The 18,908-nt window shown below is 34.6% G+C and overlaps 1 protein-coding gene across 5 annotated transcripts in view; it reads left to right on the forward strand.

Annotated features, from left to right (window-relative positions):
• The window catches only part of RPAP2 (RNA polymerase II associated protein 2), a 109,181-nt gene that overhangs the window by 15,380 nt on the left and 74,893 nt on the right, over positions 1–18,908 (forward strand). For 4 of the 5 annotated variants that reach the window (XR_012130236.1, XM_073234274.1, XM_017666488.3 and 1 more), the window contains exons 7-8: positions 12,352–12,387; positions 13,949–14,882. Coding sequence is in view for 4 of the 5 variants with exons in the window: in XM_073234274.1 (XP_073090375.1) it covers positions 12,352–12,387; positions 13,949–14,882 (970 nt within the window). In the remaining variant the exon portion in view is untranslated. The remainder of the gene's footprint in view (positions 1–12,351; positions 12,388–13,948; positions 14,883–18,908) is intronic. The other variant, XM_036997956.2, reaches the window with a different exon arrangement.

An 18,908-nucleotide genomic window follows, 5' to 3' on the forward strand; every position in this document is an offset into this window, starting at 1 on the left:
ATTTAGGATCTATGCTAAATAAACTTAATGATATAAATGTAGTAACATAATGTTAACTGAAGATTTCTGCTTAAAAAAAATCTCATAAAGTCTTACATGATGTACAAAGGTGTAGTTTCCACTAGTATCAATTGTGCTGATGGCTGCCTTTGTTGGCAGACACCTTTGCCTGCCTGTCCAATCCTGTGTGGTTTAGAATATGTAGAATATACTACGCTATGACCTTGTTAATTGCAATTGACATAATGAAGACTAAATTATTATCACTTCTCCACCAGCTTGTCTGACTGTCTTGTTTGGAGGACAGAAGACTGTAGCATCATCCAGGGTGACTGGGAAGCTAGGAGCACCTTTTTAACTCACTCTTTTTTTCTCTTTTCTTTGTATTCTTTCACCAGAGTTGCCTATTGATTGCCTCCACAGCCCTACCACAACAGTATACCTCATTGTTCACTAAGACCAGTGTTTCCTTAAGTTATCCTTAATTTCACTTCCAAAGATATCTTCTCTGCTTCTTAAATTTAGACCTCTAATTTAGCCCATCTTCGTATCTGCATTAACTGCTTCAAAACCATTTACCTAACCACCTTTTCTGTCATCTCTATTTTCTTTAAACATAGTTATTAGTACTTCCCTTAGCTAATTTAAAATAGTTCTTCCCTCTAACCTTTTCCTAAAATCTTGCCTTCCTATGTTCAGTACACTCACTTTTTCCCAAAACATGAAGTGCTATTACTTTATAGTTCTTGAAATTCTACTTTACTTATATATGCCCTTTGCTACCTCACTAAAAAAGGAAAATGAAAATGGCCTTGGTTTCCCTAGTCTAAACTAAACAATTTAATTTATATTTCAAATATGAATTGTACTCAGTACCCAGCGGGCCGCACAAACCTGTGCATGCACATATGTATAAAACCCAACCTGTGAGTTTAAATCTAACTGGGAAGACAAACACATGTGAATGAAACAAATTTGTACTATTCTAATGGGGACCTGTAATGTAAGTTAGTGAGGATTAAGACATTGCATAATGAGAAGGCTGTAAACAGAGGTAAGAAAATAAACTCTAAGAGTTGGTTGGGCTGTTAGAAGTAGATAGAACATTAGCTCACTTGAAAGAAGGGGTGTGTTTTAGGAAAAAATAGAAGATAATGATAGGTAACAAGGAGCCAGGCTAAGTTTGGTATATTGTCAAGTACGGGGAGTCATCAAATGCCTTTGAACAGAATTTAATCTGGTTTGGTGTACAAGATAAATTAAAGAAGAAAGGATCATAATTAAAGAGCTGAAAAGATCCTTAGAAATATTTAATCCAATCTCATTATCAGACAAACTCAGAAAGGTTAAGTTTATTTCTTAAGCTAGTGACAGTTCTGGACAAGACCAGGGATCTATCATTATGTTCCACTTGACTGGAAGTAACCCCTAAGTAATCTCTAAGTAAGTAAATACACATTTGTCACATTGTATACTGTGTAACTGTAGCTTTATTTATGTATAAAACATCAATATAAAACTATCAGTATTTTTTATAACTGCATGCATCAGTACTACCTTAATTTCTAATTCTTAGGGACAAGGATTATGTCAGTTTATTTAATGAACCCACTAGAGGTCACTGTGTCTTCATAGAATGTTTGATATTTTTGTGTGCTAATGATCAGAATTGTAGAATGTATTTTTTTTAAACATTGTCTAGCTGTTGCACATATAAGCTCTACAAAAATGAGATTTTTAAAAAAGACTATTCACACATGGTATGGGATATAACATTCAGAACCTGCCTTCTTTTAAAGGGGAAAAAAATGGCTTCTTTTAAATGGCAGCACTTAGTAGTTAGTGCAGAGATACTTGTATTAACTTAAAATGGGTCATGATAAACTGTATTATAATCATTAGTAAAATTAATCATTTTTAATTAATACTAAATGGTTTACTAAAAATCATAATTTTAAAATAAGAATACATTTTAAAATTCACTCAAAGAATTAGGTATTTTACTGCAATGACTTCCAAAATTTTTTATCACTATAGTAAAGGCATTTTACAGTATGACCCCTACATATATATAACTGAAGCAAAAGTTTTACTCAACAATGTTTTCCTCACTACATGAAAAGCCTCTGATATTTTCTGCTGTTACCTTTTGTCAAGTACTGATAGCATCCCATTTAATTGGTTGATCCTGTTCTGCAGTTTTAAGAGTACTGTTTTGTTGAATCTAGCTTAGGTTTTTAGTTTTATTATAGGAAACACCGTTATCAACACTAAGGCTCAGTTTCCTCATTTGTAAAATAGAAATTTGTATTTAACTCTTATTTCCCTTTAGTTCTGATGTTTTAGTTCTAAGTCAGTCAATCACTGCTACTATAGTAAAAGTTTTCTGATAAGGAAATGTCTTTATAACAATGAAAAAATTAAAATTATCAGCATAAGATTAGGGAAATTTATACTACCTTTTTAGGGGAATCTTATTTAAGAATTTAGGGTAAAAGTTACTGAGTTAAACAATTTGAACTTTTCAGTCTATAAAAATGAAGGCTGTTAAAGGATGGAATCACAATTTTTAAATTATGAAGAAAAACCAGGAATATTTTATAGTATGTCCAGAACAACTTGAAGTTTTTATCTTCAGATATACCATGATCTTACACTCCATTTGAAAATACAATATTGAATTTGTCTCAATTTGGTCTTTCTTACATTATTGTGAAAGTCAATAGAAATTTATTTACCAGATTCTAAAATACTAAAACCTATAGTGTCTCCTAAAATTTCTAAGATATTATTTTATACCATAGTAAGTTCACTGTCTCATTGGTAAAATGTATAAATGAATTTAAGGAAGATAGACAAATTGATGAATTCTAGGTCCATAATTCTGTTGAGGCTTTGGAGTTAGGGCCTTAGAGGTTTTCTAGTCCCTCATTTTTATTAAGGTATAAAAAAATAATGTAGAGTATATCCTTAGTGTCATGGAGAACAGCAGTGTTTCTCACAAAATGTCTCCTGATGCCCCGTCAGAGCCAAACATTGACCTACATGGACTGGGTTATGATGCAGTATGATGATTCTCATGTTGTGAACTAGACATTTTTCACCTACTTGGTAGCCAGAAACAGACCACATAGTTTTGTTCCTTTGAGACTGCTCATTTAGATAGTCATGCAGTGAATTGTGCTTTTAATTCTATTAGGTTGGCCGTAGGCTCTGACAAGTCATTGAAAGAAGAAAATTTCTTGAATTATAACCTGAAAAATCAGAAGTTAAACTAAGAAGGAAGGACAAATGTTGAGAATCAAATTACGAGTTGAAACATCAAAAGAAGTGAATGGTTAATGCTGACAGAGCTAAAAGCGCCATCATGTGGCTCAGAGTAGGGGATTTTCACACATGCTTCTTGGCAATAAACATAGTGTAATCTCAGAGGTGCGGAAGCCAAAAACCTCTACAGAACAACTTGTGTAACCTCTTCCTGAACAGCCACTTCTGTTGCTTGGTATACAGAATAAAAACTTTATGAAGCAGGTTTTAACATGTCTCAAATTGTATTTGAAAATTTTCAACGTAATAGGTAATTGCTGCTTTGTCACTTTATTTGTAATACACATTCGAAGTGATACACACACCTACATGCATACATACACAGGATTTTTTAGCATAAGTTACCCCTAGTTTTAGATTTACTTTGCCAAAATTATGATTAATCTTCTTATTTATACTTTAATGAAAATAATATGAAAGTGTTTATGAAGAACAAGCTTGAAAGTATGCTTTAACTAACATGGTTACTTATTTTTATTTTTTAAATTGATCTTACCTCAATTTGAAAATTGTACCAGGCCAGTATACACTTTGAAGGGAAAGGAAGATACTTGGAATGAGGAGAAATGGCACTCTTAACAAACGAAAAGCTTTTAAATTTCATCTAAGAAGGATAGAAAAGAAAGCGATGTGATTTGTTGGTTCATTCTTTCTATAATAGCTCATAGCAAAACAAGTTTAATATTGGACCTTTTGTTTAATACTTCATTAAACACAAATCTAATTTATTTCACTGTCAATACCATTCATTCTCCATTTTATAGGTTAGGAATCAGGGAGAGTATTAAGATTACACATAAAACATCTAGAAACAATGCACAGTGTAGTTCTCTTTAAATGGAGTGAAAAAAACAAAGGAGAGGAAAATAGTAGTTTGAAAAGTATATTGAGTTCCAGTGAGAGGAGTTAAGCAAAGGTAGTATCCTCATAGCGTTTTGGGGAATCTTTTTTCTGACTTTAATTAGAGGCCGCATGTTGTAGAAAGATCTTGGACTTTGAAAGTCCTAAATTCAAATCATAGATTTACTATTTATTAGCCTTAGTAATCTTAGGAAGTCAGCTAACCTCTCAAAGCTTCAGTTTCCTCATCTATAAAAGTCCTAAGTTACATGAGGGTTAAATGAAGTCATATATAAAACCACCTAGCACAGTGTGGGAAGATGAAAAAGGTCTTTAGATGGTGATAATATTTGTACAACAATGTGACTGACTTAATGCTACTGAATGCAGCTAAAAATTGTTTAAAGGTAAATTATATGTTACGTATATTTTACCACAGTAAAAAAAAACTTACTTATCATATAGTAAACACTTAATATATTCTAATTTTTTCACTTGTCTTCTTTAGAGATTGAATTTTCTTTTAATTCTTAGTGTTTTTCTAAAAGGTCAAGTTGTATAGTTGGAGATGTCTCGTAAAATTATCCTAAGTCACATTCATGATTTAAAATAATGGTTACATTTTGATTATCCCTTGATTCAGCAGCCATACTGGGACCTCATTCTTATTGGAACTATTCTGCCTCCAAGATCTTGAAATAAGAGCTTCCTGTCTCTGACCACAAACTCTGTCTCATCTACAGTTGTCACTCCTGAGTGTGCTTTGTGACCTCATTTTGACCTCCAGTCTCTACCTTAGCACTATTCTTCTAGGCTGGCAGACCCTCACTGAATTTGTTTTCTCAGGCTCCTCTGTCAGCAGTGCACATTGTCCTCTCAAATAATCCCAGATTCCTGCTCTCTTAACCTCCATCATGTCCACCTTCCCAAGCTTAAGTCATCTTTTTTTTTTTTTCTGTGCTCGGGTAGCTGAATATTATTGGGTAAAGTCTTCAAGTAAAACTATTAGCACTTTAGATAAACTGTCTCATTTAATTCAGTCTTCACAACATCCCTGGGAAGTATTGTAATCTATTTTATGGATGATGGAGCTGAGGCTCAAAGAGGTTTGCTGACTCACCCAAGAACACTTGACTCATGTATATAGATTTGGGACTAAAACCCACATCTCTCTGGCACTAAAGCCTGCACTCTGCTGTCCTTTGGCCCTGTTCTACTTCATTCTATCTAATCTCAATCGTGTGCTCACTTTTATCCCCTTTGTTTCTTATTAGCTTTCTAATACATTCAGACCTTTTCTCCTCTCCTTAAAGTTTGAACCCAAACCACAACTCATGGTAGATACTTTAAGCTACTACTTAACTGAAATGAAGGCATCCACCAAAATCTCCTTGAATATTATTTTCTTCCTATGCTCTCTCATTTCGCTGCCTCCTCGTTGCTAATAGAGTACCTTCTATGATACTGATTCTGTTCTCCTATCATGGTCTTGCTTTGTGATTAATTCCTATTTTCTTCTTTCCAGTTCTCCTTTCATACTGGTTCTTTTTCTTCTGCTTTAAAAATGAAAAAAAAATCCTGAAAAATATCCAGTCGATTTAGTGTTTCTATGTTTTTTGGTGATCTTAGCAAGAGCCATTTCAGTAGAGTAATGCATGCAGATTCCAGGAGGCAGAGGGTTGGTATCTGAATAGGAGGCATGGAATTGAAAATGTAAACTTCTTTGAAAAAGGCTCACAATGAAAGGGGGAGATACTGTATGATTGAAGAACTTTTTTTGTGATGGGATTAGAATGATAACATGCTAAAAAGAAAGCAAAAGAGAGGGTTTGTCTAGTAAAACCCCAGAGGAAGTTCCATAGGATTAGCCTCAAATACCCCATTAGGTATAAACTATATTGATCTTTATGGGCCCAGCTGAATCTGAGTCTTTTCTCCATTGGCTCAGCAGGAAGTTTTCATTCTTCTCTAATTACTCAAAGCAGCTCATAACTCTCTCATGGTACCCAGCACATACTCTCTTGAATTATATTATACATCAGTATAGTTTTTTTGAGCCATGCTGTCTGGGTTTGATTCCTAGCTTTGCCATTTAGTAGGTGTGTGGCTTTCAGCAAATTACTTATTCTTTCAGTGCTTAGTCTTTCTTATCTGTAACATGGGGATGATAGTAGTTACATCATTCATGTAAGGATTAATATTTGTAAAGCTCTTAGAACACATGTTTTCCACCTAGAAAAATGTAAGTTCCTTAAGAATAGGAACCTATTCTTTGTATTACTTAGTATACCAGGCATAGTCTGTACATACTACAGTTCAGAATTTTATTTTTGAAGGAACTCACTGAATGATAGAATATCTACATTTGCAGGATAGCCATTGAGTGTAAGAATCCAATTGAGAATCTACACGTATTTTCTTCCCTGTAGTGATCAGACCCCTGTGTAGGACCAAATGCCAGACAGCTGCATGGGACTGAATTTTGTTAATTTTAGCCAGGAGACTTGGGTGGGGATGTGGGATATGAACAGTGAGAGAACTACAAGTGGAAATGGGAGGAAGTAGTCAACAGGCAGTAAAACACTATTGTAAATGTTAGCATATTATTTAGGCCAGAAAAGCTCTTACTAGGAGTTATAAATATCCCCTGGAGTAGTCAAGGCTAGTTACCATCCAAGCTCTGTTCTTTGTTTTCTTTGAATCACCAAACCAAGGTAGCTTCTGTGACTACAGTTTCAGTGAGTGGAAAGAAGTAGGGTAAACAGGGTAATTTGGATGATTGAGAAAGGATATGCCTCAATTGGCTGAAGGACCAAGGAAGAAGAAAAAAATAGATTAAATTTTTACTCTCAGACAACTCACTGCCCATTGCCTTATGTTATGTCTTTTCCCTCTAAATCTTTTATTATTGGTCTTGGGGAATTCCTGATCTGCAGAATCAGGAATCTAGAGCAAGGATAGCAAATATTGGTTTCATGCTGTATAACTTCTCATCTGTGGCAGTGGGAAGGAGTTAATTGCCTTGATCCATTAGCAGTGCTTCCATAACTAAGGAGAGGATGGACAAGAGAGCCCATGTCCTGCAGTGCCTCCTGTGCTTGAGACAGAGCAAAGAAGACTGGATTATCTAGGCAGTTATATGGCTGAGGCTGTGATATTCAATTATATAGGAAGACACTTGCAACTCTTGACATTTTTGCTTTGCAGCCTACAAATGTCAAACTTCAAATGGCTTCTGGTTCCATCTATCCATTTTGCTTGATTTTTTTTTTAATTGAAAAATGTTTGCAATATTATGGCCTTCATTGTGTTGCCAGGCAGCCACATCTGTGGAGTTCTCTCCCCACACACTTGGTGAAATCTCAACCCAACAGGAAAGGGCTCTTGACTCTGATGAAGAAAAAATTTGTGATCAGGTTGAACAAGTGCCAGAAGAAAAGAATTCATCAAAACGAGAATAGTTGCAAATGTCAGCAGACTTGCAGGTAGTAGAGAGCAAGGAAGAACTGAGGGAGATGAGGAAAGGTCATTGAATTCCCTTTTGGCATAGGGCAAATCCCTTGCCAACTTCTAAAGCCAGGGTCACCTGGCATCCCAGTGTCTGCTTGAATCTGCATGATGTGGGAACTATACCCCTACCACCCCAGAATTTGGGGGAGGCTCAGAGCACTTGATGGAGTGAGTTTATGTTCTGAGAACCTCCCAAAGCAAAGGAAAGGAGACTTCTTAGGCAGACTGCTAAAGAACATGATTGAATGGCCACAGGTGACTGGAACAGGCAAGCCCCTTCCTCCTCAGACGGTCCTGCAGCTGCTTCCCTACTGATCTGAAATAAAACAGGGAGAGAGAAAAGGATTGTGTTTAAGACTAGAAAGCTGGATGAAATAGCAAAGTGGCAGTTCCCAGGCAGATCACTGACTGAACGGTATTTTGTGAGCAGTGAGCTTGCCTTGGAGTGGAAGGTGACAATGAAGGGAAGGTTGTTGAGGCCCTACAAGCATTAGGAAGTTTTTTTTGGACCAGCTGGTGGTTTCTATAAAGTGTGCTGAAACCTACATAGCCTATACGAATGTGCCTTACCTCCAAACAACAGGGACTCCTGGGAATGACAGACTTAGTGCCCATCATTCTTTTGTAGGGAATTAAGCTATATTTTTGCTCAACTCCTAAAGTTAGCGGTCTGAAGAACAAAGCCTATATAATGGAAAATCCAACTCTTCAGGGATATCAAAAGAGAATTTTCAACTCATTTCTTACACAACCCTATTAGAATTACAATACGATCATTTCAGCCTCTCTAAAGTTTTTTTAAACCTTCAGAAAAAAAAAGTTACAAAAATACCACCAGTGGAAGATTTTGAGCCCATTTAAGGTCTGGGTCTTTGTCTTGATTGCAAGAAAAAAATTCAGACAAAACTTAGCAGGCTTAAGCAGTGAAAAGTTAATTTAAAGGTACAGTACACATGCAGATGAAGATTAGGAGACCTCAGAAAGGAGGCGAGTTTATGGGTGTTTTGGGGATTTATAGGGCCTTTTGGGTAGGTATCTTTATAAGGTGTGATGTATGTAGGTGATTAATAACTCCTTTGAAGCTTGTCACAAGAATAGAGTTATTCGGATCTCAGCAGTCTTTCCCTGTAAGTTCATTCACACTCCAGAAGTCTGTCTTTTGTCTTGGTTACAGTATTACTTAAGGTGACTGGAAGAAGAGGACAGCATCTAGATTAAGTTAAAGAATAAGCTGGGCCTTTATTGCAGGTTAAGTAGATTTTACAATGTCATGACCCTTGTCATATTTCCCTGCTCTATTTGAATTACAGCCCTATATTACCCTTTAGGGCTTAGGTTCTCTTCGGTACACACCTAGTTTCTTATATTTAATTTTTCTTTTGTATTAATAGGCCATTTTTTAGAGCAATTTTGCATTCATAGCAAAGTGGAGAGGGAGGAACAGAGATTTATATATACCCCACACCATCACACATGCATAGATTCCCCCATTATGAACATTCCCTACCAATATGGTACATACCTTAAATTGATGAGCCTACATTGATGCACCATTGTCACCTAAAGTTCTTAGTTTACATTAGGGTTCACTCTTAGTGTTATACATTCTGTGGGTTTGGAACAATGTATAATGACTTGTACCTACCATTACAGTTTCGTACAGAGTTCTTTTATAGTCCTAAAAATCCCCTTTGCTCTACTTACTCATCTCCTACCCCCTAAAACCCATGACGTTTTTACTGTCTCCATAGTTTTACCTTTTCTAGAATGTCATAGAGTTGTAATCATCTATTTATCCATTAGCCTATTGAAGGACATCTTAGTTCTGTCCAAGTTTTGGCAAATACAAATGGAGCTGCTATAAACATCCATGTGCAGGTTTTCATGTGGACAAAATTTTCAACTCCTTTGGGTAAATACCAAGGAACATAATTTCTAGAATATGTTTAGTTTTCTAAGAAATTGCCAAACTGTCTTACAAAGAGACTTTACCGTTTACATTCCCACCAGCAATGAATCAGAGTTCCTTTTGCTCCACTTCCTCACCAGCATTTGATGATGTTCTGGATTTTGGCTATTATAATAGCTATGTAGTGGTAACTCATTATTTTTGTTGTTTTGCTTTGTTTTTATTAAGGTATTGATATACATACACTCAGGTTTCACATGAGCAACATTGTGGTTACCACATTCACCCATATTATCAAGTCCACCCCACACACCCCATTGCAGTCACTATCTATCAGTGTAGTAAGATGCTATAGAGTCACTACTTGTCTTCTCTGTGCTATATACTGCCTTCCCCGTGCCCCCCCATATTATGTATGCTAATCATAATACTCTTTAATCCCCTTACCCCTCCCTTCCCACCCACCATCCCCAACCCCTTTCCCTTTGGTAACTGCTAGTCCATTTTTGTGTTCTGTGAGTCTGCTGCTGTTTTGTTCCTTCAGTTTTGCTTTGTTGTTATACTCCAGTAACGCATTATTTTAATTTACATTTCTCTGATGGCTTATGAGGTAGAGCATCTTTTCATACATTTATTTGCTATCTGTATATCTTCTTTAATGAGGTGTCTGTTAAGGTTTTGGGCCAATGTCTCAGTCTGTTCAGGCTGCTGTAACAAAATAGCACAGATAGGGTGGCTTAGAAACAAGAATTTTTTACAGTTTGGAAGCTGGAAGTCTGAGGTCAGGTGCCAGTATGGTCAGGTGAGGACCCTCTTATGGGTTGCAGTCTTCTAGTTGTATCCTCAGATGATAAGTGGGAAGAAGTCTCTCTGGGGTCTCTAATAAAGGCACAAATTCCATTCGTGAGGGCATTACCCTTATGATGTAGTCACCTCCCAGAAGGCCCCACCTCCTAATACTATCACCCTGGATATTTGGATTTAACATATGAATTTTGGGGGATGGATTTAACATATAAATTTTGGGAGAATTCAGACCTTTGATCTTGTCAGTGCTCTGGATTTTGACTAATAGGTTGTTTTAATTTGCATTCCTTGATGACATATACTATAGAGCATCTTTTCATATGTTTATTTTCATCTCTGAATGTGTCTTTGGTGAGGTGTCTGTTAAGGTCTTTAGCCCATTTTTTAATTGCCTTGGCCCACTATAAAACTTGTTTGTTGTCTTACTGTTGAAATTTAGAAGTTCTTTGATATTTTGGATAACAGTCCTTTATTAGGTATGTCTTTTGCAAATGTTTTCTCCTAGTTTGTGACTTGTCTTTTTATTCTCTTGACAGCATCTTTCACAGAGCAGAAAGTTTTAATTTAATGAAGTCTGGTGGCATATCAATTCTTTCTTTCATGGATCATGCCTTTGGTGACATCTAAAAGTCATCTAGGTTTTTCCTTATGTTACCTTCTAGGATGTTGTAGTTTTGCATTTGACATTTAGGTTTGTGATCCATTTTGAGCTAATTTTTGTGAAGTGTACAAGGTCTTTGTCTAAATTCTTTTTTTTGCACGTGAATATCTAGTTGTTCCAACACCATTTATTGAAAACAGTCTTTTCTCTATTGTACTTCCTTTGCTCCTTTTGTCAAAAATCAGTTGACTGTATTTTGTGTCTGTGCTTTCTACTCTGTTCCAGTGACCTGTTTGTCCTTTTGCCACTACCTCACTGTCCTGATTACTGTAGCTTTATAGTAAGTCTTGAAGTCAGATAGTATCAGTCCTCCAACTTTGATCTTCTCCTTCAATATTATGTTAGCTATTCTGGATCTTTGTGTCTCCATAAAAACTTTAGAATCTATTAGTATCTACAAAATAATTCAGTGGGATTTTGATTGGACTTGCATGGATCAAGTTGAGAAGAACTGACATCTTGACAATATTGAGTCTTCCTGTTAGTGAACAGAATATCACCCCATTTATTTAGTTCTTTGTATATTTACTTTTAATTTAATCTGTTTTGTAGTGTTTAGAAGGCACAGTTTCTGAGCCACTTCAGAAGTACTTTATAGAATTTTCCTGTCCTCTTGGATTCATTTGCTGTTATATTTGTTCCTCTTCATATATGGCTTTCTAAGAGCTTTTTCTCTTCCCATTATAATATCTGTGATGCTCAGCCAAGTGTGATTTCTAGTATTGCAGAGAAGAATTGTGTCTAGAGTTAAATCAGCTGATCTATGTAGTTCACATCTATAGTACAATAGAACTTATTTCTCAGAAATTAGAGCAAAAGTCTTACCATTTAAGGAGATACAAGAGAATTGTATAGTACAAGATCTCTGCCCTTAAAGAGCTTGTAGTCTAGTTAAGAAACCAGACTGAACATATGGAAAGTAAAACATTTAGATAATAATTCTAGTTTTAGGTCATAGAGGAGTACATGATTAACATACATTAATTGTACAGATATTTATAATTTTGGAATTTAGAGAAGGGAATGATTTACTTTAGTCAAGTTATTTAGGGGAAACTGTTGATTTCATGAAATTTGAACTTAGTCCTGAAATATGAATAAATTTTAGATAAGAGAAAGATTCATCTAGGTATCCTATGGATTAGTTTCACAATACTTTGTCCCAGTGTTTTTCTTAAAATCTTTATATGAATTATTTCCTTTTAATTATGTTTTCTATCCAATTTAGTTTTAATAAACATGACAGTATTTGCTATGTCATTTGCCTTCAGTTTTCAGTGTCTGTGTTTTGTCACAGGTATCCTGATTTTCAGCTGCTGCAGGAAGGACAAAGGTATGGTTGAATCAGTATCACTTACCTTCTATATATTCATGTTAACAGAAACTTTAGGAGTAAACCAGGTGATAGGAGCTCTTGGACTTCCTGTTCTGATACATTATGTAATTACCCTTTCTAGCTTCCACAAAGAAATATTTGCCTTGTACAGCTTTTTCTTTTGTGATGATAAGCTGATGTGTTTCATTTATATGATTTATTGTACAGCTGTCCTACCAAGGAAGTCTAATTGAACCTGTTGAAATACGACACAAACACAGCTTCCATCTGAGATACTGTGCTTCTTTGTCAAGTAGATTGTGCCAATTACATTTGTTGAAAGGTTTTTATAGTCTTATTTGATAGGATTTCAAAACATTAATGTATCTGTTACTTAATTATTTAGTAGAGTGTCTATATTAATAGAAATTCCAAGATGAGATTTTTTTCTAACTCTTCTCATGGTGTTGCTTGCCCAAACTTGACCATCTCTCAAAATGCATTTTTTTATCTCCCAGAATAATTTTCCTGGTTATTAGTCATTACTCTTATTACATGGAATTGAGCACAAGTGAAGGGGTATTTATTTGTTGATGTATATCTCTAATATCTGGCTTCAAAAGTACTATAGAAAAATATAATTACTTTAAAATCCCAAGGGAAAGAATGAGATATCTGGAAGCTCAGTTGGTCTAGTTTTTTGAAATTACACTTACTTTGGATATAAGAAACAGTCCCATGGCTATTAGGCTAGTTTCTAACTTAAAAATAACTGATACTTAATAAACTTGTCATCTTTTCTGTTTCCATCCACAACCTTGCTTGAGAGTAACTAACTGCTCACCCGTCTTTATCTCATTTGTATGGACAAAGCTACTCTTTACCTTCACCCTTTCATAATTCTTAATCCTTTTTTAACCTAATCTGAAAATTGAAGGAACATAGTCAAAGGGAAAGCTATTGTCTTATTGTTAGCATTCTATTGTAAATCTGGATTTTCAAATGCAAATATCTTTCATTGATAAATGTTGATTTGCCAACTTTTTTTTCTGCTACGACTTTGTGTTTTTCTTTCTATCTGTGGAATTTTCTATATAACTGTCAAGCAAAATTGGAAAGTGTTTAAATGTATTTCTTATTTTTCAAGACCTAAACAGAGTTCCTGTAACATATTTTTTTGAGAAACCAGTAATGAAGCTTTCAAAAGGAAATCTTAAAAAAAGGATGTATAAAACAACCACAGAAATGGAACAGAAAAAGTCAAAATAATTCAATAGGATGGAACTACTAAGTGTTTTTTTTTTCTTTTTGCTATACTCCTTTAATGCTTTTAAAATAATTGCAGAAAAGACAAGGTGGAAGAACTGTATCAAATGAGTAAGATGTAGATAAATTATAGAATTACAGCCTTCTAAAATGTGTGTATATGTAATATATGGGTATACAGATCTATATATAAAGCCTATAAATAAGGCTCTGCCTAGGGAGTAAAAATTTCTACCTTGAAAGTTAACAAAGTGTAAATACTATGCACATTTTGCTTTTTTTGTTATATTTATCTTATTTCTTTCCTCCACAGGGGCCATTCTGGAATAGAAGTACAGTTATGCAATAAAGCCGTTAAAACATCAGATGTTGACAATCCTGGCCATTTTAAGAAGCATTATGAATCTAGTTCTTCTAGCACTCACAGTGATAGTAGCAGTGATAATGAGCAAGACTTTGTTTCCTCCATTTTACCAGGAAACAGACCAAATGCAACAGCTATAAGACCACAGCTGCACAAAAAGTGCATAATGAAAAAGAAAGCTGGTCAAAAATCTAACTCCCAACATGAAGACAAAGAGCGAACAATAATAGATGTCACCGAGCAGTTAGGCAACTGCAGACTAGATAGTCAGGAGAAAGCTGCTGCCTGTGAACTTCCTCTACAGAAAGTACGTACTCAGATTTCTTCAAGTAGGCCTTTGCAAGAAAAACTAGAAGCTTCAGAGAATTCTGAAAATAAATACAATAGTTTAAAAATAACCCTAGTAGGCATAAGTAAGAAAAGTGCTGAACATTTTAAGAGGAAATTTGCCAAATCAAATCAAGTTTCTAGGTCAGCTTCTAGTTCGGTACAGGTGTGTTCTGAAGTTGCAAAGACAAACTTACTTAAAGTCCTGAAGGAGACTTTGACTGAGTGGAAGACAGAAGAAACATTGAAGTTTTTGTATGGCCAGAATTATGCTTCTGTGTGTCTGAAACCCTCTTCAGCCCCTTTGGCTGAAGAAGAACTTGATGAAGATGATACAAACTCTGACCCAGACAGTCATTCCCCTGCTTTGCCAGAATCTCAAAATAGCTTGGATGAGTCTTTACCTTTTAGGACCTCAGATACAGCCATTAAACCACTGCCAAGTTACAAGAACTTGAAAAAAGAAACTGAAACATTAAATCTGAGGATCAGGGAGTTTTACAGAGGGCGATATATTTTGAATGAAGAAACTACCAAATCACAAAATTCAGAAGAGGTATGTCTTAATGCTGATGAGTTTTCCATGATACTAACATATGGAGCACTCACCACAGCAAATCCTGGAGCTGGAAGAAGAATACTGCAGAGATCATTTTTAAATTTTCAGGTTCCTTTAGTCATTCAGTCTTCTGGTTTAAAATGCCATCTCCAGCATTGGCATTACTAATTTCCAATTAAGTTGAAGTTTGCCCCCAGAAAATTTTCATAAATGTTTAAAATTTTTCTCTAATGTAGAAATAGCCTAGAATTGTGGGTCAATGTTTTCTTTTAAAATGTAGTTCTATATAATATGAAGACTCTGAAGAGGCTTGTTTTTTCTTTGTTGGTATGTATATTCTTACATATTTCTACAGGGAGTATATATCTTTGTGTTTTATTTCCAGTGGGGTTGTACACAGTGAAGTAGACTTTATGGTTTAACAGTAAAATGTTTGACTAATATTTGGCAAGTATGCCTATTTAACATAAATGAAAATAATACAGTAAAGGAGACTTACTGGGAAGTAGTGGACATACGGGAAATGTAAAGAGCTCATTCAGGTATACCTAGATACCTGTACCTGTGGAATTTTCTGTATAACTATCAATCAGAATTGGAAAATGTTTAAATGTATCTTCTTATCTTTCAAAACCTAAACAGCACATTCAGGTATACCTAAATTTGAGTATCTGCTCTGTCAAAGCTGCATGAAATTTGTCTCTTGAGTGTGAGTACTCATCTGTAAATGAGACTATAAATAGCTCCCCTTTCTCAGTTGTCATAAATTTTAAAGATAAGGTATGAAAAGCACTTATCACAGTGCCTGACATATAATTGGTACTCAGTGAATAAGTTGTATGTAAAGACAATGTATGTTGCTAAGATTTAGGGAGATTCTTTCAATATTTCTACTACCCACCTTTTGGTGATGTGTAGTTTGAGAAGTAAAGTCATTGGCACAAGGAGGAGTAGGTGATAATCTTGTTTTTACCACAAAACTTTGTTACTAAAGATATCTGAGTAAATGAGGATCTAAATTTAAGAACACATTTGGAGATTTACAAAGAGGGTTAAAGTGGAAATACAGCGATAATGTAGAAATTTCTGATACTCCTATAGAATATTACATTGTCCAGCACTATTTTTGAAATCATTTCAACTATATTATTAGATAGCATGTATAACTTTTATATTAAGGTTGGAGAAACATTGATCTCTGTCATTCAGCAGCATAAACCTAATGTAGTATATCACTTCTGTTACCATTTTTGTGATTATAAGCCTTAAGAAGGAAAAACTAATCCCTGAAATTTGACTGTTCTATTGCCTAACATTTTTAAACTTTTTCATTGAGGTGTAACACAAATATAAGTGTATAGCTCATTGAATTATCACAAATGAGCACACTCATGTAATCATTACTCAGGCCAAGAAATTTGAGCAAACCATCAGCTCCACTATGCCTTCTTCTAATCATTACGTCTAAAATTAATGGCTATTATAATAGCATAGATTAGTTTTGCTGATTTTGAACTGAATATGAATGGATTCACATGTACATATTCTTTGGTGTCAAATTTGTTTCATGCAACATTTTGTTTGTGAGCAGTTTATCTTCTCATATAGCTATTGTTCATTTTTTCATTATTGCATAGTATTCTATTATAGAGATTATATTATAATTTATATTAATGTGCATTTAGGCTATTTCTGTTTGGGGCCATGACAAACTTTCTTGTGTGTATCTCTCTTCTAATGCACGTGCATTTCTGTTGGGTATGTATCTGGGACTGAAATTTCTGAGTCATAATGTATGCATTTATGCAGCTATACTAGATAATACCAAACAGTTTTCCAAAATGGTTCTGCCAGTTTATGTTCTACTACCACTGTATGAGAGTTTCCATGACTTCACATTCTCACCAGTACTTGATATTGTTACTTTTCACCATTCTGGTGGTATTACTTTTCAGTTATAATACATTTCTCTGATGATTAATGAGTTGAGCACTAGTGTTATTAATGCCATCTTGAGTCCAGTTTATTGTCTCCTTTAGTGACTTCTTTAAGAAACTTTTGCTTAACCTAGGTTATTTCATCTTCTAGAAGGTTTGTTGCTTTTTCTTCCACATTTAGGTTTGCAGTTCATCTGCAGTTGACTTTTGTTTATGGTGAGGAGTATAGATCAGATTTCATTGTTTTCCTTTGGGGAAATCTGTGCACATTAAAGTTTGAGAAACTATTTATATTTTCCACTTAACTTTTATTTATATATAATTGAAATATAGTTGATAAAGTTTTTTTCCCCTTTTGGTTTGCTTATTCTGTCAGTTACTGAGAGAGGTGGCAGAGATGGGTCAAAATCTCTTAACATAATTATGGTTACTTCTTTTAATTTAATGTATTTTATTTTTAATATTTTGAGACCATGTTATTGGATACAAATAAGATTGTTAGGTCTTCCTGGTAAATTGAGCCTCTTAATGTTATGGAGTAACCTTTCTCTACATTTTTTTTCCTTACAGTCTACTGTGCTGACTGTACCAGCATTCTTTTAATTTTTTCAAGGACCGTTTTTTTTTTACTGAGGCTAATAATACTAATTATCTACCTGTTCTGTGTTCCCCTTTTCTCCTTTCTTGCTTTCTTTGGATTAAATATCATTACCCCATTCTTTTTCTTTTACCCACTATTAGCTTGTTTTTATACATTCTTGTATTATTCATTAAGTGGTTACCCTAAAGATTAAAACCCAAATCTTTGTTTTATTAAAGTCTAAGATAATACTTTTATTGCTTCCTGGACAATTAGTATGTTCAAAACTTTTAACTCCAATTATCACTTTTTATATGCTCTTGTGTATTTTTATTCTTTTATATTTTATATTTTAAATCATACAAGATTGCTTATAGTCAATATTCAGTTGGATTTATCCATTTAACTACTCCTTCATTGTTTTCCATTCCTTCCTGCATCTTCATTCTTCCATCTGGGATCAGTTGCCTTGGGCCTAAAGAATAGTCTTTATTCGATTACTGCCAGTTCACTGAGAGTGAATTTTGTTTTTGTTTACCAGAAAAATTGGCATTTAGCAATATCTGAGGTGAAATATGGCAGCTGTTTATCTGCATGTGTCTGTCTACAAGAAAGGAAATGAAAAATACAGCACTTACTTGAAATTTTAACTTTGAACTGCAAAAAGTCTAATTCAGCAAGACAAAAGGATTAATCTTATTTTACTTTCATTTTTGAAAAATATTTTCCTAGGTTTTGAATTCTGGATTAGCAGTTATTTTCTTTCAGCCAATTGAAAATATTTCCCATGTCCTTTGGCTTCCATTTATTTCTCTTATTGCTGCTGCTTTGAAAATGTGTTTTCTTCCTTCAACTACTTTTAAGACTTTTTTTTGGTCTAAAAGCATCAAATTCAGAATGCTTTGCCTAGGTGAGATATATTTGTGTTTATTCTTTAGGCTGTTGTAATACTTGAATCTGTGATTTGATTTCATCAGTTTTTGAATATTGTCAATTATCTCTACAGATACTGTTTTTTTCCCATTCTCCCTTTCCTCTCTATCTGGTACTGCATTTACAGATAACATTAGTTTTTCTATCTTCTGTGTCTCTTATGTTCTTTGTGCTTTGCATTGTGTGCAGGGGGCAAGGGGAGGAGAAGGCTGTTGTGTGTAACTGCTTCATTCTGGATATTTTCCAGATCATTCTCTCTTTAGTCTTTTCTATTGTATCATTAAATCCACCCATCGAGGTCTTCTTGTCAATGCTGTGTTTTTCAGCTCTAAGATTTTCATTTGGCTCTTTATTATTTAGTTTCCAGTTCTCAATTGGCAATTTTCTTTGTATATATTCAACAGTTCTTTTAAATAAAGCTGATAACTTCATTATCTGGATCCCCTGGGGGTTCATTTCTATGGGCTAATGTTTCAGATTTTGATCATATTGTTTTATTTTCTTACTGCTTTCTTATGTGGCAAACATTGTAGATTAAAAATGGCAGAGATGACTTGAGACCCAGGCTGATGT

Source organism: Manis javanica, chromosome 4 (assembly GCF_040802235.1).
Source record: "Manis javanica isolate MJ-LG chromosome 4, MJ_LKY, whole genome shotgun sequence".
Classification (NCBI taxonomy): Eukaryota; Metazoa; Chordata; class Mammalia; order Pholidota; family Manidae; genus Manis; species Manis javanica.